Source organism: Ooceraea biroi, chromosome 1 (genome assembly GCF_003672135.1).
Source record: "Ooceraea biroi isolate clonal line C1 chromosome 1, Obir_v5.4, whole genome shotgun sequence".
NCBI lineage: Eukaryota > Metazoa > Arthropoda > Insecta > Hymenoptera > Formicidae > Ooceraea > Ooceraea biroi.
Window position 1 is genome coordinate 3,487,003 of NC_039506.1, and position 12,973 is coordinate 3,499,975.

Here is a 12,973-nt window from a genome sequence, read left to right on the forward strand (position 1 = left end):
GAAGCGACATCCGGTCAATCGGTCTCTCTGGCCGGATCACGATACGGCCGCGTATTTCGCACGTCGTTCTCTATTTCACTGGGAGTCATCACAGAGGGCCGCGTCACACTGCTAATGGTTAACCATGTTGGAATCATTCGTCTGGTTTCATCATGTCTCTGTCGATGTGTCAGCGGAGCGAAAATTATACCTAAATCAGTCTGCCCCTAACTGACAGAGTGCGTTCTTCGGAACTCATTCTCTCAGAATTGAGAATATTTTTATCAGTTTTGAGTCTTTTGCTTTAAAACATCATGCGATATTTAAAATGATAAGAGATTAAAGATGAGAAGCGATGATGAGTCTTTTAAAAAATATATTAATAAATAATAAAATTATATTCTTTGTCTTACTTTGGTTTTGATATATGCAGACATGAATGAAAACGGAAATACTGGACACGCATAATTGAACCGGTAATCGAATTTGAGAATTCTTTCATTTGTCAGGTGATTATTCTTGTTAGTACCTTCTCTCCCTCACACACGCGCGCGCGCGCGCGCGCGGATAATCTTGAAGGAAAAATGTTCTAAACTCTTAATAAAAAGACGAGATTAAGTTTGATCAGGTCTTTATCTAGGATCTTTTATTTGCTAGATTATCGCTCTCGCCACTAGTTACAACGCGCAGTTTATTGCACGCTTATAAATCTAATCGTGCTGCATCTAGGAATATGATTTTGATGATAGATTATATTAAAAATATATAATGTTAACAACTGGGAAGTTGGAACAAACGATAATCCTGTTCCTCGATATTTTCTCTACGATTCGCACGACCAACATCGATAGATCGCGATCTACGCGATGCTGTTAAATGCTATTAGAAAGGTGCGTCCTAATGTATCGTCGTGAGAATGGAAGCTCGAGCCAAGACGAGGAAGAGGGTGAAGGCTGCAAGGGAGAGACCGACCGACTGGTTGCTCGTTCTTTCTCGTTATCGGAGAGGCGTGACCGCGCGAGGTCACTGATAAACGATAACGAGTAGGGGCTCTCTCTCTTTGCTTTATCGACGTGCACGGCCGACGACGTGCGCGCGAAACTACGAGGCCGGCGAAACGCGATCGCTTTCTAAAATAGTATGAGGAAATCGATCGAGGCCAGCATGATGGTTGCATCGATATTAAGGCTCCTCGCTTCTTGCCGCGGTCATATTAAATTATGACGTCAAGAACGAAAAATGATATAAACTGTCTTCCCTCTTACATTGTATATCGAAATGAATTATTCTTTCTCGCGTACTCTCCTCCTTTTCCAGAACATAGAGCGGTGAAATACGCTAAAATTTTATTTGTTTTTATAGTCAGTAAACAAAGGTGTAATTCAATCTGCATATATCTTTTATGGTTTAAGCAGAAATACGGTTGTTCTGCTATGCCAAGCTTTATAGCGATTATTCTGCGAAAGAGATTCTAAAGCCGGTATCAGTATTGGAGATTGAGATTACGATTTGATCAACCAACATGCGTAATCTGACAGGCATATCTTAAGAGTTCAGTTTAGTCAAATGGCGATAATGAAATGCAAGATACAATTTATTTTAACATAAAACGTAAGAATATTGAGTAATAAATCGTGTAAATTATTCACGAAAATGTGATATTAAATTATGAAGTTTTCTCTATTTTTTTAATAAATTGTTATCTGTTTTATTACGCAGAGGAAATAATATATTCGCACTCATATTTAGTTGAATTATTATCACAGATAACAGAGCGTAAGATGAGTACTAATCATTTTCAAAATACTAAGCCAAGAATGTGCATTTCTTTGCTCTAAGAGATAAATCATGGCAAACATGGCAACGATCATCAAGTTATTACGTGATAAGAGCGCATCGTTAGAGTCTATCGATTTGAATGACGGCATCACGTCAAAATTGATAAGCATGATATACATCATGTTTAATTTCTCTTCATTTCCTTTCCTAATCATTTAGTATTTCCGCACAACTATTTTGATCAAGAGACAGAAAATTTCTGATAGCTTTCTATTAAAATATTCTTCTAGAATATTTTTCATATAGATTTCTTTATTTAGATTTCTTACATAGTTCGATCAGAATAAATATTTTTATTGCATTATCAAGTCATGATTTGAAATAAAATATACTGAGATTTTCAAATCTTGTTTATATCAGTTTTTGGTTTATAATCTAGAAGAAACCTATTTCCTTTAAAAAAGTTTTTTTTAGTTATTTTACTACATTGTTAGCAATTTTTTATTACAAATGTTATCCTGCCCTCAAGGCAAAAAGATTTCTAGACGTACGTCACAAGTAATCGAGGCTAAATGAAATGAATAATATTTTAATTATAAATATTATTAATCATAAGTTAATAATTACAAGTTAATAATGACAATTTGAAACTTAATAAAAATTCTTTGAATTTTCAGAATACAAACGGGCCGAGGCCGACGTACGTGGGCGCCAACAATGGTAACGCTGGCGGCGCCGGCGGCGGCGGTGGCGGCGGCGGTGGTGGCGGCGGCGGTGGCGGTGCTGCTAGTGCCGGGGGTGTTGGTGTGGGACCTGCTGCCGGTGCGGGTGGTGGCGGCGGTGGCGGCGGCGGCGGTGGTAGCGGCGGCCACGGATTGAAGGGAAATGCAGGCGGCGGACCACGCGGTGGCAATCCAGTGCAGTATCGTGCGAGCGGTGGCGGTGGCGGTGGCGGTGGTGCAGCCGCCTGGAGCACAGCGCCGTCGCACGCGGCCGCGGCCGCGGCCGCGGCGGCAGCGGCGTCCGGCGCGTATCCGCCTTACACGCGATACCCGAGCGCAACGGCGACAGCAACCGCGGTTGGCGGTGGTCCCCAACAGCTGCCCGCCACAAATCCGTTCGTCACCGCGACATACGCACAACACGCGACGGTGAGTCTCGCGTCACCTGTCCGCCGGAGCATTCCCTCATCTTCTCTTCCTCTTCCCCCTTCCCGAAAGCGCGATATCGATCAATGGTATGCTGACTTTTAACATGCCAGAATCGACATGGATCATGGCACAACTTAAAATTGTTGCGGTAAACAGTTTGGATGTAAAGAAATGAATCGTTTCAGTAAGTGCTCGGTGCTCCACATGATATTTAAATCGAAATGAATTGCACCTTGATCTCGATTGCAGGTCCTATTTAGGATTCCTTGAGGAAACATGTTAGATTCTCGAAGAAGCTTCATTTAACCGCGAAAATTTGAGAATTTGTATCCGTGCATTGAATTATGACATTATTATGTCGTAACGCTGTGCTATCATGTTGATTACTATGTTGTAACACAAATTCTGCCATTACTTTGTGTTTCGACATTTGATTTAGTAAAGAAAAATTAGTATAAAATCAGTGCTTATTGTTCCTCTTGGAGTATCTTGTCAATATGATTTTAATGTAATTTTAATGTTGTAGTACGGTGGACAGCGTGTGCCTACAGCTTCATCCCCGGCAAACACTAATAGCAGCTCAAGCAGTGCTACCGGCAGCCAAAGCGGGACAATGAGCACGAGTCTCAGCAATAATGCTATGCAGGGTCAACAGGCGGAGCAGCTGTCGAAAACGAACCTATATATTCGTGGCCTCAACCAAAACACGACTGATAAAGACCTCGTTAATATGTGTTCTCAGTAAGTAATCGTTATATTACTGGCATTTGATCCTTGTATATCTCGTATATCTTTATTTATCAAGATAATTAATCGAGAACATGCATTTTTCGTTAAAAGACCAGATAAATATATTGTTAATACAAATATAAATATATAGTTATTAATTGCGATTTGTTTAAAAAATATCTATTAATAAAAACCGAACTAGAATTGGAAATTGTACATTATTAGGGAAGTAAATTATACATTAAGTGTATGCAAGAGTTCTAGTCTTTTTTTCAGCGCTATGGTATTATCAAACTTGAAATAAAATTTTGCCTTTTTACATTTTTGGAGAATTGGCATCGAAATTTGTAAAACGTCTGTCATGATTTAAATTATTTCTTATATCACGATAAATATAACTTTGAAAAACAATAGTGAACGCGATGAGCAATGAAAAGCTTTGGATATGCTTTATACATATTTTCTGCATTCAGCAAACCATTTTGGATTTGGGGAAAATTGTTCCGTATATAAAGTATTCATTCAATTGGATTCATTCGCCTTAGGATTACCATTTATTCCAATCGATACTTTTTAACTGGATATTTTCGGGATGTGGCTGTAATACGAAAAAACTTTTCGCAACGGGATTCGAAATCGCAGAAAATAGTAGAAAACGAGAGCAGATGAGTGAATTGTATTGCATATACTGCATGTAAAGTGAAATGTGCAAAATGTTCAAAACATTTGCATATACCTAATATATTGATAGTTGATAAATTTATTATTAATAAATATGTATTGAAGCTGGAGTTTAATATTTAGTAATTATTTTTTATATTAATTACATTAATTACATATTATATATTTAGTAATTAATTATGTATTAATCAATATTAAGCTTATTTTATATATTAATAGCTTTTCTAATTTATAGTAAATCTATAGTAAATAAGTAATTAAGCTGCAAATACAAGTATGTTACACTGAAATCCGATGTTTTTGCAGATATGGAACTATCACTTCTACCAAGGCAATTTTGGATAAGAATACAAATAAATGTAAAGGTAATTAATCATATTTATTTTTTTTCATATTTAATTGATCAAATCTCTAGAGCCAAGTTTCTCCTCACCACTTTGCGAATAGACGTTTCTTAGAAATGTGTCATCTGTATCACTTTAATGTATACATTGATGTAATGCACACGGACGATCATGTTGTTACTAAAAATAATTGAATATTGTCCCACAATTTTCTTGAAAAAAAAAAGGAACATTATTTAAAATGTTACGATTGTGTTGCAGGTTATGGATTTGTCGACTTCGAGTCACCGATGGCGGCAGAGGGTGCTGTGAAAGCACTGGTCGCCAAGGGCATTCAAGCGCAGATGGCGAAAGTGGGTATCTGGTTGCTCCGTAGACTGGACAGTGTACGTGGTTGTGCATGCAAGTACAGAGTAATACCAGAGTAACAGTAAACCCTTCTCTTTCTCTTTCTTTCTCTTTCATTCTATCTCTCTCTTTCTCTCTTTCTCTTTCTCTTTCTCTCTATCTCTCTAGCTCCTGTCTCTCTGTTTTTGTTTCTATCATTTTTCATCCCGGCCCGTCTGTTGCGTTGTGTTACGTTTTTCATTTGTCTCTTTATCCCCCTTTCTCGTTACCACTATTTATCCGCGCGTACTCGTCGCCAGGCCGATCGAAACCGCATACTTCAATTTTTTCACGCTGCTTTCGATTATAAATATGAAGCGCGACATGTCTTTGATGTTAATTTCTTCCTTCTTCAATGTTGGCAATTTTATCTACAATTGGACACACGGAATAAATATTATACAGTTAATGTCTCGGTAAATTATATAATTATTTTTATTTTATATTTCTAAACATTATATACAAATTATTATTTTAAACATTTCAGTTATTATAATAAATTATTATTGTAAAATAATCACAAATTGGTTATTTGTGACACAAAGATATCATTTTATACAGTTGACAAGTTTACCTAAGTTTTCATACGTGGAAAGATTTATTGCAAACGAGAAGATCTTGATATCTTTTCCGTTATTATTAACATTTCTCTTACAACTTTTTATAATTTACTAACTTTGAAGATGCTACAAAGTTAGATAACTCAAATCTAAATTTTCGTAGTGATTTTTTTTGTAGTTTTAATAATCTATCGCGCGTTAACGATTATTTCGATAAAAATCGGAGGCATGATGCCTTATAATGAATAATTATTCATTTTCGAACGACTCTTTCCTTATTATATCTCTTCTGGACATCGTGAACCACGTTCTTTTTATCAGGAACCTGTTTTTCTCTGTTCCGTTTCATTTGTCTAGAAATTCTCTCCGTCTACTTTGTCTGTCATTCTATCTTACATACCTTATACCCACCAGATCTCTATCAGTGCTTGCTGCTATACCTCGGCCACAAATATATATATCCGATACTGTGCTAATGTCGACAGTATGTTTTACGGCCATGTTCATAATCTGAAAATTACATTCTGCGAATTTCAGCACTAATTTCAAACTCCTCATAGAGACTCGGATATATGATCCATCCATGAAACTAAGGATGGTTTTCATAGTCGACAAAGGTATTCATTACTCGACGAAAAATCACAGTTTCACAAATCTCTAATTGCCTATTAGTTTACAATTGTTCCTTTCAGGAATTTAAAGATATTAAATAGTTTCATAAATTTCTAGTTATCATCAGTCTACGATTATTCGTTTCGGAAACGATATATAGTTATTAAAGAGACGTGTACATAAATTACGTAAATTATATAATCAATGGATAATCGATAAAAGGCAAATTCAATACTCGTCTGTTTAATCGAAGTAGATACATTTGTCTTTTTAGAGGTCGTATCTATAATTTCGCAAATTAATATTTTTTTGTCTACATAATTTTCATAGATATAAAAATAATTATTAATTTATTAATATTGTATTCATAACCTCTGAATATTTATAGCCCTTCCGAGAACGTTCAGCTTTGTGATCAGTAAACAATGTGACAGATATTAAAGTAAATTCCCATCGCAACTAAAAGTTTACTTAACGAATTGATGATTGTGCAATGCAACAGATAAAGATTGAGCTGTGAATACCAATTGATTGTTTAAATAAATAGTGATTCTCTCTCTTTCTCTCTCACTCATGAAATATGGATTTAATAATAGAGAGCGATTTGTGACTTCAAATTTGTATAATTAATAATATTAGCAACTAAAGATTGCAAATTAGAAATTGAAGTTAATCTGTGATTATTCCCGTCTATGAATACTGCCCCTGGAATTTGACTTAAAAAGAAAACTTGCTTGATGAATCGATGAAAAAACTTCGGTAATACAAAAGAAAGAAAAAGAAATATCACATTGAAGTATGGCAGCATGAGCGACATATCAGTAGTAGTTCTAGTATGGTAAATCGATATATTGTGCAACGTACATTTATCCATTTTGTTCTCCATGTAACATTAGCGATTCAAAGAGGCCTCTCAAACCGACGATATGTATTACCAAATTAGACTTGTCAGTGTCGACGCAATAGCAGTTGTTCGGCGGTGTGATTGTCCATTTCCGCGATTGTAATTTCAGAATCGCGATTAACTGTTTTATTAAATTTATGAAACAGGACGAGATTTGCCATTTTTGTTATAACAGTACTTCAAATTCTGTGCTTTTTTTATTCAAGAAGAAAAGAAGTTTTAGACATCAATATAAATTTTCATACTTTTTCTTATAAAAAGTATGTTAACGTAAATTAAAAATATTTGTTAATCGCGATTATCAATTACTTGATGATTACATTCACTGATATTATATTATTACGTAAAAATATTACGTATTTTGAATGAATATTATGTAAAAAAAATCAAGTTAAATAAATCGTTTAAAGCATATAACAAGAAAATTAAGTAAATCTTATATAGATATTACATTCTTATTATGCTTTTAGTAGCTTTGACTAATCAAAAATTCGATTGCACTTGATCCGTTTCTGCTTGATAAACATCATCCCAATATTTCGTTCTCAAATGTTTCGCGAGGATTCTCCCTCAAAGCAACGAGAAGAAAAAAAAGAGGCACACACTGCCGAACGAGAGAGTATCGGTCTCCCGCCTGTTTGTTCCATTTGCCCAATACAACTAACTCCAATGGAATGGTTTCCTTAAATTGGTCGCGGTAAAGAGCACGGGGTGTGACCAACAACTGTGTGATGATAATGACCATGATAATGACCATGATTATGTTGACAATAATGATAATAATGATCAGTCGCATGCGATATAATACTACAACCAAAAGCGATATATCATATTTTCCATTAATCCTATATCCAGGGACACGCGATTATATTCGGATCAGGCGTTGTCTTTTCCTCGGGGGGGGGGGGGGGGGTGTTGGTTGGCTCGAATTAAGACACGTACACTTGTCTTACATATGTTAAAACTTTAACCAGCATACCTACAGGTTTACACTTGTATTCGGGAACTTATCGTAAGATTCATAAGCCCCCAAGTAAAGAATATTATGTAAAAACGGTCAAGTTAAATAAATTGTGTCATGTAAAGCATATAATAAGAAAATTAAATAAATCTTGTATAAATATTACATTTTTATTAAGCTCATGTTTAAATTTGTGCGTACATAATACAGGAATCATTTATAGAGAGCGGGATCACTCGAGAAGTTCGATGAAATAGATGGAAACGTTTGAAAAAAAAAAAAAATAAAACGATGCACAAAATAAAATCGAATCTTACATAATGTTCCCGATGTGTAATAATCATATTCTCGACAAATCTATGAACTGTCGTATCGGAATAAGAGTACATTAAGATATAATACGTTAGAAGTTCCCTGTATTATCCGAAACGTTTAATATTCGAATATTTATTTATTACCACGGTGTAAAGAACGTCCAATTGCGTTGAACATTGTTCTCCTTGGAAAAGAACATTGTTTCATCGAACGTTTCTTACCTCGTCGGATTAATTAACTATTCAGTTAAACAGTGTTCGAATAATTGAGCTTTCTATTGTATTTAATTCTTCATATATACAGGTTGTCGCTACGTAAAAGATTAAATGCGAATATCGGATTTAATCGAGGAAATCGAGAAATCTGAGTGTTTGGAAAACTCGTATTGTTAAAACGACACTGCTCGATTCTGCGACAGCCCGCATACATATGCGCACGCGCATACACATATCATACGCGTACGCATATATATGTATATGTATATATATATATATATAGATATATCTAAATGCCATCAGCTTGGCTTATATCATGATATTTTCATTATTCGTTTTTTTGTTTTAATGCATTCGCAAGATTGAAGTAAATTGTCGTAAAGTATAAGTATACTCAAGTAATCGTAGATATTTGATTGATTCATTGAATCAGAAATGGTGGATCTCGAAATATGCTTGAGGGTGCATAAAATATCATCAATCTTCGAATACGTACATACTTTTCTCTCTCATACTCTCTCTCTCTCTCGTTTTTTTTTTCGTTTTCACTATGTATATACATATTTTTGTTCTCGTTTGAAGCTTTATTTCGCCCTCCTCTCTCTCTCTCTTTCTCTTTTTCTTTCTCTCTCTCTCTCTCTCTCTCACTCTCTCTCGCTCTCGCTCTCCTTCTCTTTTTCTCTCTCTTTTTATTTTTTGTGAGACCGAAAAGCCGACGCATGAATACATGTATATGTATGTCCAATATATACTTCACGTATATTATATGTTTTATGCGGTATCTATCCCTCAGAAATCGTACTCTCCCTTTCTTTCTCTCTACATTTGTTCATTTACTCATATGATGTATAACTGTACATACATACATGTATGTATATATGTATACGCCTGTGCTTTTCTTTATCATGCTTCTCCTCTCTTCTTTCTCTCTCTCTCTTCTTTCCTTCTCTCTTTCTCTCTTCTCTTCCCTGCTTCCCTCCCTCCCTCTCCCTTTTTTCAATGAAATGTCATATGTTGAATCTATTCTTCATTATCGCTTTGAATGGTTATCTGTAAAAATGACGGAGACAGTTCGACACTTGTATATAAGGTACTAGAGACGCTACATAGACGCAGGACACATAATTCTCAGATACTGTTCTCGCGCTTGTCAACCCTATCGGTGTATACGTTCTAGAAATATAGTTGTAAATTTGCGAACATTGTAACACCCATTTATCGTGAGTATCGATTACGTATGTACGTCACAAAAGTATAAAACATCACTCGTCACACGAGATGATAATTGCGCAAACGAGCGTTCTCGCATCAGATTGCAATCCACGTGTACTTACACCAGGAAATTTGTCCAATTTCATTGTGTGAAACACAGTAAAATGTATGCACAGGCGATATATTACCATCCTGTCATTAATTACAAGGAACTTAATCTAACAAACAGAAATTTGACTAATACAAATCACGTTACGTTATATTCTGAATTCTATCGATATAACTATAAACTGTAATCTCTTTTTTATATATTTATTTTATATTCCATGTTGATTTTTGTACCATTTATTTCATCATTTATTTATGTAAACGTTTATTTGAGTTAGTTTTGCGATATTTTCTGATATTTACCTACGCTCACTTGCTCTCACGCGTTTATTTTCTGGAATTTGTCTATAGAAACGATACAAACAACACAACTGAATAAATTGACTGTACAGTGATGCGTATGTGTATAGAATATAATGTCTATCTATGTGAGCATGCTCTGCGCGTCGAAAAATGCACAGAGAGAATCGGGTCTTTTCTGTTCGGGTTAGCGTTTAGTTAGAGTCGAGAGATGAAATCGAATGCATCCTAGAAGCAAGCAAATTTAGAGAGCCACCAGAATGTGGTAACGTAATTGTCATGAAGCATGATAATCTTTTGACATTAAAAATATAATAATTATCTAGCCGGTCCCATGTTATGATATTCGTTTTCGGTACCTATTAATTCTGTTTTGCACTCTTCCGAGATCATCTAGACGGTGAATCAGAATTTAGTTTGAGATGATCTCTCCGTAGTGTTTATGTGTAGATGAATTACCTTGTGTTTCGATGACACTCACTTTTCACGAGTACCATATAGATTTACTTCTTCAAACGCAAGATTGCAGTTAGAAACGCGCGTCATTATTGTTATGAGAAACATCTTTCCGTACTTTATTATTATTTTTATTATTATTTTGATTGTCGTTTTATAAATTTACAAATATCATATTAATGTTCCCAGACTGAGCAAATTACGTTGCATTTATTCGTCGCGAAATTCTTATTTGTTTATAGTTCTATATTAGTTTACAGTGACGTTTATGAATGCATTAAATAATCATGAATTTATTTATTATGTAGAACGTTACTATGAAATAGAGTTGGATATATTTTATAGACTTTGATCAATTCCGCGTTTGTGCATTGTCTTCTCGTCTGTGCATTCATTTTTAAATGATAGACAACAGTCGTGGAACTTAAAATGATACCCAGATTTATCTGCAAATTTATATATATATTTTATATATATATATAAAAATTTGTGTATATATATATAAATTTTTATATATTCATTGTGACCTTCTATTATATGTAATTGCATAGTAGTTTTACTCTCTTCTCAGCAACAGGAACAAGACCCCACCAATCTATATATTGCCAACCTGCCAGTGAATTTTAAAGAGAACGATGTCGAAGCAATGCTGGCTCAGTATGGACAAGTTATCTCCACCCGTATTCTGCGCGATACCTCCGGCCAGAGTAAAGGCGTTGGATTCGCAAGGTTCGGATAAGTTTTAAGTATTTGTACACAACTTTTTCGTTTGGTCAAACGAGGATAATTAACGTGAAATTAATATAACATACCATTTCATTATTCCATTCTCATTTTATGTCATGATAAGTGACATTAATCTGAAGATGTTGATTAAAATGAATGCGAGTTACATGACACTTTATTCCATCTTACATTCAATTTTTAACATATGTTATATATATCATATATAAAATCTAATACATAGTATGAAATTTTATTTATACCATAAAAATTATATATAAACAATTACACTTAACAATGCTTTTAATTGCATAAATAATTTAATGGTTGCATTAAAGGATGGAGTCCAAAGAAAAATGCGAACAGATAATTCAGATCTTCAACGGGAAGGCGCTAACAGGAGCTAAGGATCCTCTACTAGTTAAGTTCGCTGATGGCGGCAACAAGAAGAAATCTTTATTCAAGGGTACAATATGGAGAGAAACTGGAGAAGTACGTACTTTTTAATCAATTCACGTAAAATTATATGTGTTACATAATTATGATTATATAAATTGTATAAAGTGCACTAAGAGATTTTTATTACTTTTGGAGTTTTTGTTCTTTTCTTTTTTCAGAATATGACTCTAAATTATGACACCAGCGGTGTTGGTCAGAACGGTGTTGCCGCAACTCACATGCTTCCCGCGGCAACTTTGACACAATACAGCCGTCATTATGGTCAAGCATTGCCCGGTTATGGTGTACCAGGCCCTCATTGGATGGGTACTCATTATCTTGTGCCCTCTGCCCCACATATGCAACAGGTTGACGTGAGTTTTTATATATTTTTCGTTCATTTTGTTTCCATAGTTTTGCACAAATGCTTTTATACAATACAGAATACTTTCATATAATACTCAGGAGATTAGTATATTTTCTGCATGATCTAACAGTTCAAACTTTATAGATTTAATACATTTAAATCCGAGTACAATACTTATTTCGCTTAAATTTCCTTTAACTGATTTCTCCACTATTCTTGGTATTATTCCATTAAAATATCAACATAATATCGAAATTTTTTGATTGCAAAATAATGTATTTGATATTATTGTCAAATATGACCAATATTATTGGTTTGTGTGTATCGCGCTTACTTAATCGAGTTTCGTTCTTAATCTGTTTGTTACAGATGATACCGTCAGCCGATCCTAGTAATCCACAATACAGTATGATTCCTCAGCTTACTACTCAAATGTCCACTTTACATTTGGGTACCGGCTCAGTAAGTGATGTAATATTTGTCGACAGCAGTCTTAACAGCTGTTCAAAGCAAAGCTCCGAAAGACATCTCAGAGATTGAAAGTTAATAATTGTTTTAATGACAAAGAACATCTAAAAACTTTGGATCTTGGATTTGAAGACATTTGAATCAATTACGATGTGTCAGATTTAGAGAAAACTTGCTTAAAAAACATATTTCTTAAAAATTACATTTTAAGATTTAAATATACAGAAAATTGTTGGAAGATCTAGAATATTTTGAATTATTCACATCTGTGTAACATGTCAAAT

General features: G+C 34.7%; 1 protein-coding gene across 4 annotated transcripts in view; it reads left to right on the forward strand.

Moving 5' to 3' along the window:
- LOC105280482 (protein alan shepard) overlaps positions 1–12,973 on the forward strand; it is a 34,439-nt gene that overhangs the window by 13,387 nt on the left and 8,079 nt on the right. The window contains exons 2-10 of one of the 4 annotated variants that reach the window (XM_026974503.1): positions 2,436–2,909; positions 3,436–3,650; positions 4,626–4,684; positions 4,925–5,049; positions 8,979–8,984; positions 11,265–11,422; positions 11,755–11,908; positions 12,034–12,228; positions 12,591–12,683. In XM_026974503.1, the coding sequence (XP_026830304.1) occupies positions 2,436–2,909; positions 3,436–3,650; positions 4,626–4,684; positions 4,925–5,049; positions 8,979–8,984; positions 11,265–11,422; positions 11,755–11,908; positions 12,034–12,228; positions 12,591–12,683 (1,479 nt within the window). The remainder of the gene's footprint in view (positions 1–2,435; positions 2,910–3,435; positions 3,651–4,625; positions 4,685–4,924; positions 5,050–8,978; positions 8,985–11,264; positions 11,423–11,754; positions 11,909–12,033; positions 12,229–12,590; positions 12,684–12,973) is intronic. The other 3 variants (XM_026974511.1, XM_026974507.1, XM_026974516.1) reach the window with 3 other exon arrangements.